Raw genomic sequence first — 20,896 nt, 5'->3', positions numbered from 1 at the left:
CCATGCCGCAGGGCAACTAAGCCCACGTGCCACAACTACTGAGCTCACGTGCCTCAACTAGAGAGCCTGTGTGCTGCAAACTACAGAGCCTACATGTTCTGGAACCTGTACCCCACAACTACAGAGCCCATGTGCCCTGAAGCCTGCACACCACAACTAGAGAGAAGCCTGTGTGCTGCAACGAGGAGCCCATGTGCCGCAGTGAAAGATCCCGCATGCCTCAACGAAGATTCTGTGTGCTGCAACTGAGACCCGACACAGACAAAAATAAAATAAATAAATAATAAATCCTTTTTAAAAATTCATGCATAAAATTTTTTTTTAAAAAAGAAGACTTAGAATATATATCTTGGGGATTTCCCTGGCGGTCCAGTGGTTAAGACTTTGCCTTCCAATGCAGGGGGTGCGGGTTTGATCCCTGGTCGGGGAGCTAAGATCCCACATGCCTCACGGCCAAAAAACCAAAACATAAAACAGAAGCAATACTGTAACAAATTCAATAAAGACTTAAAAAAAAAAAAAGAATACATATTTTGGATTTGCCACTAAATAACTAGTCATTATGCAATAAATATTTAGTGTTGAGTCTATAGTGCTGAGCCTGGTAAAGCTGTTTACAAAGTGCTGGGGATGTAGAAATGAACAAGACAGATAAAAGCCCTGCTTTCATAAGCATACAGTCTAGTAGGAAAAAGAGATTCTGAGTAAGTAATTTTACGTGTGAAAGGAGTCACATGGACAAAGTAAAAAGAAATGCGAACTTGAGTGAGCACCCATACATAAAGGCAATTAACATGGTCTATGGGTTCATCATGGAGGGTCTCCCTGAGGATTGGGCCTTTAGGTTAAAAATTGAAAAATGAGCAGGCCTTGGCCAAACAAAGGTCCAGGTATCAGGAACAGCATAAAAAATAGCTGTATTATCTTAGGCCCCATAACTTCTCTGGGTCATAGCTTCCTTACCACTAAAATAAGGATGCTGAATTAGAAAAAAAGAAACACTCAATGATTAAGAAAAGAGCTCTTATAAATTAAAAATATGACATAAAAACCTCAAAAGGGGGGTTAGAATATAAAAATTAAATTTCTCATAAAGTAGAGGGGAGAAAAGATGGAAAACAGGAAAGAAAACATAAGAAAATTAAGAGGACTGGGGACTTTCGTGATGGCGCAGTGCTTAAGAATCTGCCTGCCAATGCAGGGGACATGGGTTCAAGCCCTGGTCGGGGAAGATCCCACATGCCGTGGAGCAACTAAGCCCATGCGCCACAACTACTGAAGCTCACACTCTAGAGCCTGAGAGCCACAGCTACTGAAGCCTGTGTGCCTAGAGCCCAGTGCTTTGCAACAAGAGAACCCACCATAATGTGAAGCCCACGCACCGCAACGAAGAGCAGCCCCTGCTCACCGCAACTAGAGAAAGCCCACACGCAGCAACGAAGACCCAACGCAGCCAAAAATAAATTAATTAAAAAAAATTAGACATTAAAAAAAATCAGACACAGTGGACTGGTCCAGGAGATCTATTATCCCAATAATGAGTTCCAGAGACAGAGAGAAAACACAGAAAATAAGGAGAAAATAACAATACACTTCAAGCTAATTTCTTAACACTGAAGGCTATGAGTTTCCAAATTAAGAGTCTACCCCAATATACACGAAAATGGACAAAATCAGACCCACATCAGTTCATATCGTTTTAAAATATGAAAAGAGAGGACAAGTAGAACTTGCTACAGAATCCAGAGAGAAAAAGATTTCCATAAAAGGATCAAAAATTTGAATAGTGTTGATTTTCTGAGTAACAACCTGAAAGCTAGAAGATGACTTCACAATTCTTATGAGAAAATATTTACAATTTAGAATACTATGCCTCAACTATTCATGAAGATATTCAATTCTCAAACTATTTAAGTGTGAGTATATTCTCAAAGAGTATATTTTCTACCTACTCTCTCTCAGAAGTTACTCATGTATGCAGAAATCCAGCAGACACCACCTTAACCAAGTGATCAAGGTCAAAATCTCCAGTAATAAGACACATCAATATCATGAACCACATGATATGATGTACTGAGGGTACGTCATTTCTGTGGTATTCTTGCCAAAAGCGCATAACCTCAGTCCAATCATGAAAAATAACAGAGATATTCAATAAAATAACTGACCAGTATCCATAAAGCGTCCAATTAAACGTAATATGGGATCCTGAATAGGATCCTGCAAAAGAACAAGGACATTAGCAAAAAACTGATAAACTTTCTAATAAGGTGTTTAGTTTAATTAATAGTATTAAACCAATGTTGATTTCTTGGTTTTGATAATTGCACTGTAATTATACAAGACATCAGCATTAGGGGAAGCTGGTTGAGACATATGTGAAAACTCTATTACTTATGCAACTTTTCCTTAAGTCTACAACTGCTTCAAAATAAAGTGTCAAAAAAGGAAGAAACACAAAAAAACAGCAGCAGCACTGATTGTTGCAAACAGATAAATTACCGAAGTTTCAAGGATAAAGAAAAAGGAACAGAAACAGCCCTGTACACATCCTGAGAGAATCCACCTCCAAAGGATTCTCCTAAGGAGTAGCTACAAAGAACACTCAAGGAATGAATAAACAATTATAAAAATAGATTTTTTTAAAGTTTACTTCCGTTATTTTAGTCCAATACTTTTCAACCTTTCAAAAATATTGTACTACCGGGGCTTCCCTTGTGGCGCAGTGGTTGAGAGTCCGCCTGCCGATGCAGGGGATCTGGGAGGATCTCACATGCCGCGGAGCGGCTGGGCCCGTGAGCCATGGCCGCTGAGCCTGCGTGTCCGGAGCCTGTGCTCCGCAACGGGAGAGGCCACAACAGTGAGAGGCCCGCGTACCACAAAAAAGTATATATATATATTGTACTACCTTGTTCCTGGTAAAATTTAATCCTCAAAGTTCCCATTCACCACCAGGTTAATATTCCTTCTACCTACATCCCAGGGATATGTCCCTCTAGTTGGAAAATCACTGTATCTTTTTTGCTTTTTTTTTTTTTAATTGACACATCATAAAATTTACCTTTTGAAAGCAGAAAATCCAGTGGGTTTTAGTATATTCACAGAGTTGTGCAACCATCACCACTATCTAATTTTAGGACATTTTCATCACCCCAAAAAGAAACCTGTGCCCATTAGCAGTCATTTCTCATCTCTCCCTCCCCCAAAACCCCTGGCAGCCAATTAATCTACTTTGTGTCTCTATGGATTTACCTACTCTGCACATTTCATATATATGGAATCATACAGTATGTGACCTTTTGTGTCTGGCTTCTTTCACTTAGCGTAATGTTTACAAGGTTCACTCATGTTGTGGCTTGTACAGCAGTACTTCATTCCCTCTTATGGCTGAATAATATTACATTGTATGGACATACCACATTTTGTTCATCCCTTCACCAGTTGACAGACATTTGTTTGTTTCCACTTTTTGGCTACAATGAATAATACTGTTATGGACATTCATGTATAAGTTTTTGTGTGGACATATGTTTTATATTCTCTTGGATATAGACCTAGGTGTGGAACTGCTGCAGTATGTGGTAACTCTATGTTTAACTATGTACAGAACTACCTGTTTTCCAAAGTGGCTGTACCATTTTACATTCCCATTAGCAATGCATGAGGGTTCCAATTTCTCTACATCTTCACCAATGCTTGCTATTACCAGTCTTTTTGATTACAGCCATTTAGTGGGCATGAAGCAGTATCTCACTGTGATTTTAATTTGCATTTCCTTTATGCCCAATGATGAACATTTTTTCACGTGCTTAGTGGCCTTATGTCTATCTTCTTTGGAGATATGTCTACTCAGATTCTTGACTCATTTTCTGATTGGGTTATTTGTCTTTTTTATTGTTGAACTGTAAGGATCCTTTATACATTCCGTAAACTAGAATCTTATGAGACATATGATTTACAAATATTTCTCCCATTCTGTGAGTTGTATTTTCATTTTCTTGATAATGTCCTTTGAAGCAAAAATGTTTTTAATTTTTTTTTTTTTTAAACAAAGACTACTAGCAGCATTGGGAAGTGCTCTTTCAAAGCTGCTAAGTAGGCACAGACTTCTTCTTTCGGATCAATGTCGTGTCTTCAACTTAAGTGTACTCTTCTTTGGTCTTGTTGGTTGTTTCAAGGTTTGTTCCTTGCCTGATCTGAACTTGAGCAGCAGTTTCAAGTGCAAATACAGTCTGTTCTGTTACTCTTCATACCCAACAGCTCAGCGCCCCCTCTCCAGCACCACCATAAAAATGTTTTTAATTTTGATGGAGTCTAATTTATCTTTTTTCTTTGGTTGCTTGTGCTTTGGGTATCATATCTAAGAAACCACTGCTTAATCTAAGGTCATAAAAATGACAGATGAGCAAAAATTTAATATATACAAATAACAAAAGGGTTATTCAGCCTTAAAAAGGAAGGAAATTCTGACATATGCTACTTACCATGGATAAACGTTGACAACATTATGCTAAGTGAAATAAGCCAGTGACAAAAAGACAGTGTATGATTCCACTTGTACGACATACTTAGAGTATCAAAATCATAGAGAAAGAAAGAATGGTTGTTGCTAGGGGCTGAAGGGAGGGGAGAATAGGGGGTTATTATTTAATGGGTACAGAATTTCAATTTTGTATGATGAAAAGAGTTATGGAGATAAATGGTGGTAATGGTTGTACAATAGTATAAATGTATTTAATACCACTGAACTACACACTTAAAAATGGTTAAGATGGCAACCTTTATGTTATGTGAATTTTACCACAATAAAAATAAAATAAAATTGGGTCTTTGTGCTCAGAAATTCATCTTCTGGTAGAAAAGACAGACACAGTTGTAAGTAGACAATTACAAAACAATGTGATGTGATGAGAACATACATGAGAGAAACCAAACCTGGCAGGACAGCAGGGAATGAAAGGTTTCTCAGAGGCGACATCTGACCTTTGTCTTAAAGGACAAGTTCACCAAAAAATTTACTCCCACCAAGAAAACAGGAGTAACGGAAAGAACATCCAATTGAAGTTTTCCAATACATAGCTGAATTTGTGAGCTACAACCTCAGGGAGAGATGTGGCTGAGCTACAGATTTAAAAGTCCTATACTCTTACCTCTTGGATTTCATCTGGGACAGTTGAGTCCATCAGTCTGAAGAGTAAATTTCGAAGCGGACCTCCCTGTCTCCCAAGAATGCTGGTAGCTACCCCTCCCGCAAGCGCAAGAGCAAGGTGATTTGAAAGCAGCTTCAGGCACAGCTTGAGGAAACTGTGGTGTTCCCTGAAACCAAATAAACTGCTATGAACTTCTGGAATATAAGAGAGCACATGCCATCTAGTTTGGATAACATTTTTTTCTCTTTAAAATTTTTCTCAAATTATGACTAACAGTAAGTTTAAAAACACGATTCATGACATTATGGATTAATTTTTCTAAAGGTTATTATCAGTAAGTACCTAAGTTTAGCTCTCTTTTTAGATTATAAAGAAGTTTCATATAATTGAGGGATAAAGTGAATAACTCAAAATTCAAAATGAGTAATAGATGTGTGTACACATGTGCGCACACACACAAATACACATATATATAACATACCTTGATGAAGGGAAAGGGAGCGGGGGAATCTCACTGTTTATTTTATCACAGTATCTCTCAAGAAATGAACGAAGGTGCGAGAAGGTACTCTCTTCAAGATCTACACAATAAGGTCGGTGCCAGGCAACAACTTGTCTAGAAGGAAGCACATGAAAATCATGAAAAATCCTTAGCATGAAATTTTCACACATGGTCAAAAGCAAAAATTAAACCATTATTAAAGTTGAAAGATGTTAACAAGATATACAGAAGACCTTTCTGATTATAAAGGTGATAAAACCCTTCATTTTAGCAACTGAGGAAAACCAAGAATTTGCTATCTCTAGAATTCTTCAAGAAGAAAATACATAACCACTACTTATTTTGCAAGGTCTGGCTATTCATTCACCTGAAGTCAGAGGGCTGAGCCACATGATCTGCTATAGACCCTTCTGGTTCTTAGGGCCTATAAGATGTATAGTTCATATTAAGAAAAATAGCCTGACTCTGTAAAGTGATATACTGAAATCTACTAAAAGAAAACCTCTTGAAAACTCTTGTGAAAATTTTCAAGATCTTGGGAACCAATTTTCTACATATAAGGTGAGAAATTGCAGATTTAATACTAACAGCAGATTATTTATATTCAATTTATTATATTTTTGGGTTTTTTTGGAGGGTAATTACCTATAAATGTTTTAAATTGGTTAGAATGATATAATAAACCCCATCTGAAGCAAAGGTCTAGAATACAAATATAATACATTCTAAGTTATTAATTAGCCCATATACATCTGAAAATAGCTGAAATAACCTCAAATTTCTTAAAATTCAATCTTCAAATATTGGCTAAAAATTACCTACCTGATTATCTAAATAAGATATGGTTATCACATTAGGAAAAAGCTAACTTTCTGCAAAAAGTAACTTCCTTTATGTAAAAGTATGGCCACTGCTTCTTTTCAAAAAAACAACCAGATAAAGGGCATGGAAGCTAATTAACTGTTAAAAAGCAATAAAGCCTAGTTCTGATTTTGATTATTTTAATTTAACTTCCTCTTGATACGTGACCACAATATTTAAGATCAGTAACTGGAGACAGAGTAAGAATTCAAAATGTTTAAAGGACACTTAAATTAAGACAGTGTCTTAGTATACGGTATAACTTCTTGCTTATGAAACATATCTAACTTCAACATTCAAATTGAAAGAAATCTAGATGGCATGTCTATGACAGTAAAAAAATCAATACTAGAAATAGTCAGAGGGTATTTTATGAACAAAGTACAATTATTTCTGCTTTTATTAGTGTTTCTGCTGTTAATAAAACACAAGAAAAATTTTTTTAAATAAATTTATTTATTTTATTTTTGGCTGCTTTGGGTCTTTGTTGCTGCACGCAGGCTTTCTCTAGTTGCAGCGCACGGGCTTCTCATTGCAGTGGCTTCTCTTGTTGCGGAGCACGGGCTCTAGGCACGCGGGCTTCAGTAGCTGTGGCACGTGGGCTCTAGAGCTCAGGCTCAGTAGTTGTGGCGCACGGGCTTAGTTGCTCCGCGGCATGTGGGATCTTCCCAGACCAGGACTCGAACCCGTGTCCCCTGCACTGGCAGGCGGATTCTTAACCACTGCGCCACTAGGGAAGCCCTAAAACACAAGAAATTTTAAACATGAGCACATTTACCTGTCCCTAGGAAGAGCAGTCCATGCCAGACTATGTGATGTTCCAGCGGAGATCTGTTGAATAGCTATGCCATCTAAGCCACTCACTTTCTTTGGTTTAGTAATAGGACCTGTGGAATTTCCTTGCCCACACTGCCCCATTGAGTTATTGCCCCAGGCATAAACTTCATTATCTAAAAACAAAACATAAAGAACAAAAGAAAAGCCAAATTTCAATGTAAAATATTTATGGAAGGTAATATTTAATACTATATTTTTTGTAGGTGATATCTGTTTCATTTATTTAAAACCTACAATATGCATTTCAAACACGCCATGTTTTCAGATCCATTAATTTAAAAGAGAATTATCAAATTGTCACAATGTGCTAGGCCTTTAGTTAGAGTCAGAGATATGAAGTGGAACAGGGCATGGTCCATATTCTCCAGGAGCTCACAGCTTAGTGTGGAGACAGCCAAGTGCACTAATAATCAGAGTACAGTATGTCCCAGGCTGTTCCAATCAGGCTGGATCCAGGAAAGCTTTCTGTAGGCCATGAGCCCTGAACTGAATTAGTTTTCTTATTCATTCATTTATTCATCCATCCATCTGCTCATCCATCCAACCAATCATTCATTCACTTATTTTTAATTGCAGTAAAATACGCATAACATAAAACACATTTTAATCATTTTTAAGTGCACAATTCAGAGACATTAAATCCATTCACAGTGCTGTGCATCACTACTATCCATCTCCAGAAACTTATCATCATCCCAAGCAGAAACCCTGTACCCATTAAGCAGTTATCTCCCCATCCCCGCTTCCTCCCAGTGCCTGTTAACCTCTACTCTGCTCTGTCTCTATGAACTTGCCTACTCTAGATACCTCATATAAGTGGAATCACATATTTGTTCTTTCATTTCACTCAGTGCAATGTCTTCAAGATTCATGCATGTTGTAGCATACATCAGTATTTCATTCCTTTATAAGGCTGAATAATATTCCACTCTATGGATATACCCCCATTTTATTTATCCATTCGTCTTTTGGTGGAAACTAGAGTTGTTTCCACCCTCTGGTGAATAACACTGCTACGAACATTGGTATACAATTATCTGTTTGAGCCTCTGTTTTCGGTTCTTTTCGGTATATACCCAGAGTGGAATTGCCAGATCATATGGTAATTCTATTTGAACTGAACTTGGAAGGCTGAGAATGGCTGAGCAGGAGGAAGCAAACAAACTCTGTGGATGAATGACAAGGGAGGTCATGCTTCTGTGAGGTGACCCACCCATCACATAATCTCTCACTCCCCCTCCTCTCAAGGACCGTGCTGTGTGTCCTACCATGACGACAACCACCAAATTTGATTCCTGGTTTACCCAGAAGAGCAACACTATGGTATCCTTTATGATATGCACTCCTTTCCCATCGCCTTCCCCAGTTCCACCCAGCCCAGAACACCCTAGGTCTTTCCATGGGTTGGCAAGTACTCCTCTACCTACCTCACTGTGTTGTTTTGAAAGAACTTGAAAAGGAATAGATACATGTATATGTGTAACTGAATCACTTTGCTGTATACCTGAAACTAACACAACATTGCAAATCAACCACAGTCCAATATAAATTAAAAATTTTAAAAATCATAGCCAACTTGGTACGTTAAAAATGGGGAGAAAAAAAGGATGGTATGAACTTGAAAGTGCCTTTAAAACCTAATACTATTTCTTTAAAAACAAATGATCTTACCATGAGAAAGAGCCAAACAATGACTGTCTCCAATAGAAATATCAACTACTCTTGTGGCAGCCAGTTCTTCAATAAGCTTGGGTCTCAGTGCAGTAGCTTCTGAAGAACCACAACCTAGACAAGCACCACAGCCCCAAGCATAGACCTGAAACAAAGAGAAATACACTGCACATAATATTCTGAGATGGTAGGTTAACAACTTACATTGTTTAGAAATAAATATAATCTATTAAATAAGAGTGTGGCTTGATACTAAATAATAACTTTTTGTTGTTACAGAAACTTTCAGTTCGAAGTTGAAATCTTTGAATCTATCTTATATAATCATTCAAAGCAGAAGTTATTACCCCTCTCATAAAAAAGAAGCATGTGATTTTCAAGGAAGGTTTGTGATTTGCCAGTGGCTATACATCAAATAAGTAAGCATCTTTTGGCTTCAATTCATGGATTCCTACCACAAAACTCACAGTGAGAAAGATGTAAAAGAGAAGTTTTAAATTTTAAGACAGCAACCAGCATTGTAATAAATGACTAACGTAATTAAATACAAAATGATAAATAGTTTTGCGTTAGATCTTTTACATCAAGGCATTCCGGTCTTTCAAAAATAATTAAATAATATGGTAATTTCAGCTTTGCTACTCATCTGCCATGTGAATGTCAGAAACATTTTTATACCACTGCCTGGCACATAATAGATTCCTACATGTGAAACAATGAGTGATCAGCTCACTTTTTCACTGTCATTGTTGATGGATTTAAGGAGCAAAATTATTGTCAGTCTATCACCATACCTGGACCCTCTCCATCACCAACAAACAAACAGAGGGAAGTCAAAATATGCATGTAGAAAATCACAAGTTTATAAAGGGATTATACAATTCTAAGTATCTTAAGACTGAGTAACCCTCTTTCAGAAACACCTAACCACCTAACCCTCTCAGATTATTTTCCATCTGAAAATGTTCTCCTTGCCCTCTCTTTTGATCACCTTCTTGCCTTCTTAGTTCGTATCACTGGTTCCAGCAAGATCTATTCTCACTTTCCCCCACTATTCATGATTTTTAAAGGTTTAAGCAGTGTTTAGTGCTAAAAGCTTTTTTAAAACCATCTTAATACAAAGAACATGGGGTTAACAGTAAGTTTATCTGGCTCACACACAGTCAGAAAACCTGGCTCCTTCTCAGATACTCAACTTCTTCAAACAGGAGAAAATATTTAATTTCAGTAGATTAACTTTAAAATGTATTTTTTTAACTTCAAAATTTAAATACAATTATCACTTTTTAGTCATCTGGTCCTCTGAAGTACTCTAAACCTTTTATGCTCATCCCTTAGTCCTACCTGCCCTGTTGATGTCAAAGCAAGTGAAGACTGACTTCCAGCACAAACTTTCCGAATGAACATTCCTTGTAAAGCTTCAATAACTTTAGGTTTATACACTCTGTTGGTATCACCATGGCCAAGTTTGCCTATAAAAACAAACATATTCAAGTTAAACAATATACTTGTTTCAAAGAAATGCTATTCTTTTCTTAGTATTAATGTTGATAAATATCATTAATATTTCCATCACTAACCTGACAGATTGTCCGCATTTTAGAAAGCTCTAAGTTTCTCATAGCAGAGGATGTTAACAAATGAATCATTTTATTACAAGGAAGAAACCAATAAACAATAGTTGTCTGAATTTTTATTTCAAGCAATTAAAACCACTTTAAGAGAGATATGGAAAATTAATTTGCTGTCTTTCTCCCCTTTAATGGTCATACTTCTAACGTCAAATTTGCTGATATAATAAACAGGTCCTTATACAAGAATGTGTATGCATATAATGATTTTAAATTTTTTTTAAAAGACTCAATAATTCACCAAATAGAGAACTTGGCAAATCACCAAAGAAGAAAAACAAATGGCCAACAACCTCACTAAGGACGAAATACAGATTAAATACCATTTTCACTAGTGAAACTATTTTTTTAATTATCTTAATTTTAATAGCCAGTATTGTTGAGGGATATGGGGAAATGAGCATTCTCGCATCACTGGTAGGAGTGACTGAAGGAGAAAAAGATTTAGTCATTCACTGTATTGTTTTTAATACTGAAAAAAATTGGAAACCATCTAGATATTCAACAATAATAAATTTCTTTGTAAGTTTTGCTACAATCATATGAAAGAATACTTTGTGCCACTGAAAAGAAAAATGTAGAGCCATGTTTCTTGACACAGAAAGATATTCATAAGATACTGTTAGATAAAAACAAACAAGTTATAAGATAGTAACTATGGTATATATAGGTCTGCTTTGGTTTTTTAAAACATCTATGTAGAAATATATGTACATATTTATATAAATGCATATATATTTACCTCCCAAAATTTTAACAATGCTTAGAGCAAATTTTTCTTAAATTTTTTAAGAAAAATTTACTTAAATTTTAAAAATTTCTGCTCACCTATATACATTTGAGTTTTTCTACAATAGCCTTGTATAACTGAAAAATAAATTTTTTTAAAAGTCAAGGAAAAAAGGCCAAAGCTATCAATAAATAATTTTTTACATACCATTGTCTCCTCCTCCAAAAGACCACACAGTTCTCCCATCTTTAGATAAAGCAATAGTATGTGAACTGCCACAAGAAACCTCTCCTACATTGCTAATGTCTTTTACTAACGTTGGAATGTTACGGCTATTACTGTCACCGTGACCTTGGATAAAACACACAAAACAACAAAGAAATAATGTTAGCTCTTTTTCTTTAGGCCATTACTTCACAGGTAGAATAAACATTACAAGTTATTAACAGAATTGAGGAATTTTTTAAGTGCAATTAAATATGAAAAACAGAATCATTTCTAATATCTTCTCATCTAATCTTCTAGGCTGCTCCCAACATGAGATACCCAGTCCCTTCACTGAATCAGTAGAACATTCTATTATGCTCCTCTCACAGCACTTATCTAATGCTGTCTAGTATCGTTAACGCTGACTTGTTTTCACTACCTCCTAGATAACACACTTCAGGATCACTTTAGGATGATATCTTTCTTATCCCTGAAATCCTATAGTGCCTGCTCAAAGTAGTAAATACTTGCTAGATTTAATTACATCTTAAATTTCAGCACCAGAATCTAGGTGCTCTCTATATAAAATTATCTTCCTCTGAGCTTAAAACTAACAAAAATAAATGACAGTCTTTGGCCTATTAAATTTAGTCTCACCACTTCTCAGTAACCATCATCATTTCTATTTTTCTGTGATACTAGCTTCAATTTTTAAAAAATCTTACCTAATCTTCCAAAGTCTCCTTCACCCCATGTGTATAATTCACCATCCTCCGTGACAGCAGCACTATGTCTGTATCCAGCTGACACACAAACAACTACCTGTATTGCACACAAAGTGAATTTGATGAACACAAGATATACTAAAACATAGAGTTCACATTTGATCCTATACAGAGAGACTTCAGAGATACTGATATTCACAACTCATCCAGAAGTGCCATATACAGTTGTGGAGGTTTTGCCCAGGACAAGGCTGCCTGCATAAAGGATCAAGAAAGTGCTGAAATACAGCCTAAGCTCTGTTGGCCAAGCCACAAACTCTGACTTCTACCCAGAGAGGACAACTTTTCTTAATTCACACAGAGACTGTAAATGCTAGCAGCACTCTCTCGCCCACTCCTCCCTGCCCCAAATACATCAATCTAATCACCTGCAACAATACTATATCACCAATCAACTCTTTACTCAAAGAGTTGGATGAGGCTGAACACTCATGGAACAACGAAAAATTTTTAAATATAACATTAACACAAAACCTCCAGTCCTGGCTAATCAAGAAAAATTCATTACATAATAGGGTTAACTCTCAAAAACACACTGACTATTACCAATGAAGAAAGATCTAAGATATAAGCTTATATCAATTAAACTCCTAATAGTATCTCTTTACCCTCAAATAGCTACACAGTTTATGGGCAGAATCAGGGAAATAAGGGTATATGGCAGCATAATTTGGGGATCAGTTATACCTTTTAACACTGATCAAAATCACTAACTGCTGAAAAAAAGATAACAGAAAAAATATCCATACTAATAACGCCACATTTTTTAATCTCCAAAAATTAGAACTCACTTTAGAAAATTCAAACTTTAGATTCAATTAAAGATACTGAATAGGGTTTCCCTGGTGGCGCAGTGGTCGAGAGTCCGCCTGCCAATGCAGGGGACACGGGTTCGTGCCCCGGTCCGGGAAGATCCCCCATGCCGCGGAGCGGCTGGGCCCGTGAGCCATGGCCGCTGAGCCTGTGCGTCTGGAGCCTGTGCTCCGCAACGGGAGAGGCCACAACAGTGAGAGGACCGTGTACAGAAAAATAAATAAATAAATAAAATAAAAAATAAAAAATACTGAGCACCTACTACATTTTAAATAATATGCTAAGAACCTCTGAAATTTTTATCTGTAAATTATTAATTTACTTTTTGGGAATTTTTCCTTCATGATATTCATACTAAGTTATTTTTAACTGGCAATGTTTCCATTATAAAATGAAACATTAAAAGAATATAAATAAGGAATTCTCTGGAGGTTCAGTGGTTAGGACTCAGCGCTTTCATAGCAGTGGCTCAAGTTCACCGGGCCACCGCTATGGTCGTGCAAGCTGTGCGGTGCGGCCAAAAAAACAAACAAGATAATATATATATACACACACACACACACACACATATATGTATGTGTATGTATATATATATATACGTAAAGAAAATTTTAAACAATGGGAATTAAGAAAAAAGGTGCTAGAAAAACTAAAAAAATACAACTTTAAAGAGTATTTATCTGAAGTTCCTTAGAGTCCCATATTCAACATCTTATCAAGGACCCCCTGATGTTAAGTGGAATGTTCCAAGGCTCACTGCTTTGAGGCTGATGTCTAGGTTAAACATTTAAAGTTATAATAAAGTAAAATTCATTTGAGAGCCAACTTTGTCAGACAAACTCCCATGAAAGAAGTGTCCCACTTTTAATTCTGGTATAAAATAAAATTTTAAATTTAAAGACTTTTATATAAGAAAACATTCATAGAAAGAAAGGAATCTTAAAATGGAGGAACCCACAAAACTGCACATAATTTTAAGTTAGGAAAATGGCTTCATTTCTTTGAGAAAAGGTAAAATAGAAATAAAAAGAGGAGATCTAGCTTCAGTTTCTAATGGTACCATTTATTTGTGTGTGGCCTTGGCCAAGTTACTTAACCACTTTAAATGTCTTATTTAAGTTTTTGTTAAAATGCCACCTACTCCAAGAGAACCCTCTGACCTCATTATCTAATATCACACCCAGCCAAAGTTAGTATCTATTACATTACTCAATTTTTTTACTATTATTTGAAATTATTTTATGTGTTTGCTTACTTATCATCTCTAGCCCACAGATTAAAGCTCCATGAGAGTAAGAATCTTGTCTGTTTTGTTCACTGCCATGTGTCTAATGCCTAAAACACTGCCTGGCATTTGGAAGGTACTAAATAAATATTTGTTAAATGGATGATTCTCAGTTTCCTATCTGTGAAATGAAAATAATAACTACTTTAACAAGGCTGTTATAATAATTAAAATTAAATAATGTACGTGAAGTGTGTTGTAAACCATCAAGCAGATATACAAAAATAAGCCAGAAGGGTTGGGAGGTTGGGCTACTTCAGAAAGAATAAATCAAAACCTGAAAGATACTGTCAATTATAGCAATCATAGTACCAGTGCATCTAATTATTTTTAAATCCAAAAAGAAGGCACATACCTTTCCCTGCAGAGGGCCCTGAATAAGCTTGGGATATTTCTGTGTTGAACTATTTCCATGTCCCAGTTTCCCATAATCACCATCTCCCCAGCTGAAGACTTCTCCTTCTGTAGTGAAAGCTAAAGTATGACCATCAGATCCTTTAGAAGATGAGACCTTTTTAATGGACCTGTGAGGCTCAAATGTTAACTTTTTTAAAGTAGACTGATTATTAGAATCTCCAAGGCCCAGTCTCCCATAGCTGCCTTTACCACAAGCTCTGACAGAGCCATCCATAGAAATGACAAAAGTGCAGTATTGTCCAGCTTCAATCTATAAGCAAACAAACAGAATCACAGATATAAAATGCTTCTGTGAAAATCAAAGTATAATATTTAAGTTGATTTTACCAAAGAGGCTCAAAGGATATCTTTTAAAGCAGAATATGAATATCCATAGAGATTAAGAAGTAAACAGAAAATTAAGAAAACTGTTCAAGGCCTATTCATGTTGACTTTACTGTTGAACTCAAATTAATGTATATTTTATCTTTTCAGGTTATCTATCCAGTCATGGTTCAATGAAATAACAAAGAAAAATGTTTAGCCTACTCTTATATAATTGGTGAAGGGCAGGAAGGAAAATTTTCCTGTAATTCCTTAGGGTCCATTATAACAAGAGCCATGTAATATATACTCTAAATTCATTTGAGAAAAACATATGTTTTAAAGAAAATAATAAAACAAAGTTCCATTTTGACTAAAAGTTAGCTACAAATGTAAAAAAAGTGATCATAATAAGAAAATGAAATGTCAATATGGCAAAGGGAAAATTTTAATTTTTACTTAGTCTTATTTACCATTTGTGTTGAATATAAGGGTAAGTCTGATGCCATTCATAATTCTTTTTAAAACTCCAGATGCAAATTTAACTTTTTAAAACTTGGATACACTATTAGGGAAATGAGGGACTTAAAATATTTTTTCTATGAAAATGAAAAAACTGATGCAGTATAGTATAGAAACAATATAGATAAGAAACAAGCAAAAACATTCACTCATTAAAACAAAAAACAAAAAAAACCACTCTTAACATTATTTAAAGCAAACCCTGTCATGTACCAATTTGTAAGGTATGCAGAGAACTCACAGTCTGCGCATCAGAGAAACTAGGAGCCAGTTTGGGTTGTAATATTTTCTCCTGTGTGCCTTCTACCAACTGATGGCTGCTATTGCTCCCCCAAACATAAACCTCACAGGTTTCTGAAACAATAGGAGCATCACCAGTCTGAATGCTATCTGGGCTAGCACATGTTCTTGAGTAATCAGAAGCCATTCTGCAAACCTATTAAAATAAGAAACATGCAATAAATAGTCAAGACATTCTTAGTACAGATATTTTTATAAATATTCTCTGAAATTATTGTTGACTTTCCTTCTTCGAAAACTATCTCAACTGCTCAAATAACCTAAGAGCAACACATCCAATCTTAAACACAGATGGCTAGACTATTTACTCCTGCAGAATAAATCACTAAAAGATACCAACAAAGGTGGCAAAAATGAGGAGGGGGAGACACACAATCAAGCCTTTATTAACTAAATATTTTATTAACGTATATAATAGCATTATAGAAGAACAAAGTAGAAAAAAACCTACCTTTGATAATCCCATCACCTTAATACAATATATGCTATCTTTTTTTATATATGTCCTTCCAGAGTTTTGCATATACACACTCTTTACCACAGTTATCACAGTGGATATATAAGTGATGATACAGAAGGGCCATGAAGAATTTTCTCTATGTCTACTTAATCTTCGTAATTGAACCAATAATATTCCATCTAATGTAAAAATCACAATTTGCTTAAGCATTTTCCTTTAAGAGGACACTGAGATTCTTTCTACTTATTTGTTATATGAGCCATTTTTAAGAATATAGTTGTGGTTACTTCATTGTTTTGTTTTTGTTTGAAGGAAAATAATCAATGCTATTTGGCTGCACTGAAGTGTGTTCCGGGCTGGCTTCGTGGGGGGTGTTCCATTGATTCGCCCTGGGCACTGGCTCACTCCCTGCCGCCTAGGCGGCCTCCTCCTCCTCCTCCTCCTCCTGTTGCTACATTTTTAATTACTTCACTTGGTAGAGAACCTCAGACATATGCAAAAAGTGACAACAATCTTCTGATTCCTGAAACATACTAACAAATTGCTTTCAAAACTGGTGTTACAATATTATTTCATCACCAGCAATGTATAAAATGAGGGCGGTCTTAAAAACAATAAAGGTCCAGAGCAATTCAACACTCACACACGTATCTATACGTATCTGTATATGTATATAGATATATAAAAAAGCATGGCTTATTTACCATTTGTGTTGAATATGATGGTAAAGTCTATTGCCATTCATAATGCTTTATAAAAATCCAGGCTTCTCCTCTCCTCCTCCCCTCTCCTCAAAACCCTGCCAAAAGCACAGGACCCAGGGTTGTCATCACAGTTGCCCTAACCAATGAATACGGCTATGTGAGAGTACCAGTCTCACTGCACCCATACCAATAAGTATTATGCTTTAAATTTTTTTTGAAAAGTAAAGTGGGAAAAAAGAGGATGTATTCTTTTAACTTCACACTTCCTTATTATCAACAGAATTGAAGTTTTTCCATCCATTTGCTTATAACTAACTTCTGCATTTATTTATTAGGGTTTAATGGATTTTTTACTGACTTTGTATGAATCCCATACAATAAAGATATTATCTCTGACTACAGCTGTTGTCAATTTGTTGTCTGCCTTTTAGGGGTTGGTTTTGTTTTTGTTTTTCTCTGAACCAAGTAAAACAATAAAAGAAGAATCTTCAAAAGTCAATATATTATATTGCCAGACCATGAAATGGGAAGGGATAGAGTAATCTCAGTCAGAATTTTAAATAGTACCCAAAACAATAGAATATATGTGTCAACAAATAATTTTCAGTGAACATGAGGAGAGTTTTGAGGACATACAAAATATGCATAAGTAAAGCTGCCAGTCCCTAATAAGAGATCTGAAATTCTGCTGCTGACAAAAGGAGGATGATGGGCCCAAGTAGGTTAGAATTTTTTAATCTAAAGATCTATTACAGTAGTCCCCCTTTATTCGCGGTTTCACTTTCTGTGGTTTCAGTTACTGGCAGTGAACAGTCAACTGAAAATATTAAATGGACAATTCCAGAAATAAACAATTCATAAGTTTTAAACTGCATACTGTTCTGAGTATCATCCCTTTGTCCAGCATAGCCACACTATATAAGCTAGCCACCCGGTAGTCACTTAGTAGCCATCTGGTTATCAGCTCATCTGCCACAGTATCTCAGTGCTTGTGTTCAAGTAACCCTTATTTTACTTAAAAATGGGCCCTAAGTGCAAGAGTTGTGATGCTGGCAATCTGGATAGTCTCCTACTGTACCTAATTTATAAATTAAGCTTTATCATAGGTATGTATGTATAGGAAATAACATGGTATATATAGGGTTTGGTACTATTCATCATTTCAGGCATCCAGTGGGGGTTTTGGAATGTATTCCCCATATTTAAGAAGGGACTACTGCTCTATAATAAGACTTAAAAAAATAATAGCCCTCCTTCCCTGACCCCCACGAAAAAGAGAGAAGAGAGGAGAAGGGGAGGGGAAGGGGAAGGGAAGGGGAGAGGAGGGGAGGAGAGGAGAGGGGGAAGCAAAGGCGGGGGAGGAGAGGGCGTAAAAAAAATCTGTTCACAAGATTTAGAAATGTGTTTTTTAAAAACAACTGGAGGAGGGGCTTCCCTGATGGCGCAGTGGTTAAGAATCCACCTGCCAATGCAGAGGACACGGGTTCAAGCCCTGGTCCAGGAAGATCCCACATGCTGCAGAGCAACTAAGCCCACATGCCACAACTACTGAGCCTGCGCTCTAGAGCCCGCATGCCACAACTACTGAAGCCCGTGCATCTATAGCCTATGCTCCGCAACAAGAGAAGCCATCGTAATGAGAAGCACACGTACCACAACAAAGAGTAGTCCACGCTTGCCACAACTAAAGAAAGCCCATGCACAGCAACAGAGACCCAATGCGGCCAAAAAAACCAAACAAACAAAAAAACAACTGGGGGGGGGGGCACGTAGAATTCTGGAAAAGATGACAATAGCAGCAGCAATGTAGTTTTCTAAACATGGAATCATTACACAAAACAAATAGAAGGCTAAACTCCAAATTTGTACTTAATATTCACAATAAAACTAGACAAACATAGCTCCGGTAACTCCAAAATATAAGCAGGTGCAGACAAACCACTACCAAATACAGAATCTGCATGGGAATAATATCTGTGCAGGAGGAAGCCAAAGAGTGTCTGACAGACCTCAGAATAAGAAAACCCCAAAACAACCAATCAGGTACTCACCAGAAAGAACAGTGAGCCAATCTAAGGACAGCAGCTGCAACTGGGAAGAGTTTGCCCTCTCTGATAGCACGTAAGTACAAAGGTCCCATGATGAGAAGTTTGAAAACAGCTAGAGCAGTCTAGCTCTTGTGAATTCTTGAAACTGAAAAGCCAGTACTCCCTTCCAGGACAGAGCCCTCATACTGAGCAGAAACTACTGGGAGCGGAATAAAAGTTAAGCAGAATGAGGACAACAGAAAGGAAAGAGAAAAAGTTAAGATAAAAGGTGGGGAGGGGAATACGCTTGAAACCACCATGTTTTTTCTAACGTTACACAAAAACAATAGAGAAAGGGAGTCTATGGATTTAGAAAAGCCATCCTGAATGCCATCCCATTCTAAAAATTCAGGAAAACAAATTTTTCATAAAAATAAGCAACAGAAAAGTATGAAGGTCAAATTCCATATGAAGTTGTTATAAGGGGAAAAAAAGGAAAAGAGGCAGAATAACATCCGTACAATAAAAAAATGACAGATGAGAAATGCCCACAAAACAGATCAAACTAACCTATTTCAAAGCAAGGTAAAGGGATTAAGAAAATGAAACACGACTTGAAAGAAAAACACAAACTGAAAGAGAAGCATTCAAAAATGAGGTGACAGACTCAAAAAAAGAATTAGAAATAAGAGAAAAAATCATTTCAGAAATGAGGGGTAAAGTATAAGAAATCCAAGAGTAAATAAATACAGAAGATAATACCTTATGAGCAACAAAAGATAAAAAGGAAAAAGCTGTTTAGAAATAAAAAAAGAAATGAAAATTATATAAAAAGTATTCAAAAAAAAAGAAGTATTCAAAAAAAAGTGACAATTACTAAGTTAATTGTTAAAAATCCAACATACATCCAAGATTGAACCAGGAAGAAACAGAAAATATAGAGACAAATCACAAGCACTGAAATTGAGACTGTGATTAAAAATCTTCCAACAAATAAAAGCCCAGGACCAGATGGCTTCACAGGTGAATGCTATCAAACATTTAGAGAAGAACTAACACTTATCCTTCCCAAACTCTTCCAAAATACAGCAGAGGGAGGAACACTCCGAAATTCATTCTGAGGCCACCGTCACCCTGATACCAAAACCAGACAAAGATGTCACAAAGAAAGAAAACTACAGGCCAACATCACTGATGAATACAGATGCAAAAATCCTCAACAAAATACTAGCAAACAGAATCCAACAGCACATTAAAAGGGTCATACACCATGATCAAGTGGGGTTTATTCCAGGAATGCAAGGATTCTTCAATATATGCAAATCAATCAACGTGATACACCATATTAACAAACTGAAGGAGAAAAACCATATGATCATCTCAATAGATGCAGAGAAAGCTTTCGACAAAATTCAACACCCATTTATGATAAAAACCCTGCAGAAAGTAGACATAGAGGGAACTTTCCTCAACATAATAAAGGCCATATATGACAAACCCACAGCCAACATCGTCCTCAATGGTGAAAACCTGAAAGCATTTCCACTAAGATCAGGAACAAGACAAGGTTGCCCACTCTCACCACTCTTATTCAACATAGTTTTGGAAGTTTTAGCCACAGCAATCAGAGAAGAAAAGGAAATAAAAGGAATCCAAATCGGAAAAGAAGAAGTAAAGCTGTCACTGTTTGC

General features: G+C 36.3%; 1 protein-coding gene across 22 annotated transcripts in view; it reads right to left on the bottom strand.

Moving 5' to 3' along the window:
• HERC1 (HECT and RLD domain containing E3 ubiquitin protein ligase family member 1) overlaps window positions 1-20,896 on the bottom strand; it is a 214,834-nt gene that overhangs the window by 138,936 nt on the left and 55,002 nt on the right. For all 22 annotated transcript variants that reach the window (XM_089904370.1, XM_089904371.1, XM_089904282.1 and 19 more), the window contains 9 exons: window positions 15,956-16,150; window positions 14,828-15,139; window positions 12,315-12,411; window positions 11,590-11,733; window positions 10,366-10,493; window positions 9,022-9,166; window positions 7,292-7,463; window positions 5,632-5,766; window positions 5,151-5,316 (listed from right to left, as the gene is read on the bottom strand). In XM_089904370.1, coding sequence (XP_089760496.1) covers window positions 5,151-5,316; window positions 5,632-5,766; window positions 7,292-7,463; window positions 9,022-9,166; window positions 10,366-10,493; window positions 11,590-11,733; window positions 12,315-12,411; window positions 14,828-15,139; window positions 15,956-16,150 — 1,494 coding nt within the window. The remainder of the gene's footprint in view (window positions 1-5,150; window positions 5,317-5,631; window positions 5,767-7,291; window positions 7,464-9,021; window positions 9,167-10,365; window positions 10,494-11,589; window positions 11,734-12,314; window positions 12,412-14,827; window positions 15,140-15,955; window positions 16,151-20,896) is intronic.

This window comes from Delphinapterus leucas, chromosome 2, assembly GCF_059928025.1.
Source record: "Delphinapterus leucas isolate spDelLeu-1000000601 "Yukka" chromosome 2, BTC_Dleu_Yukka2, whole genome shotgun sequence".
In the NCBI taxonomy this organism is placed as follows: Eukaryota; Metazoa; Chordata; class Mammalia; order Artiodactyla; family Monodontidae; genus Delphinapterus; species Delphinapterus leucas.
This window is presented reverse-complemented; position numbering and strand designations above follow the sequence as displayed.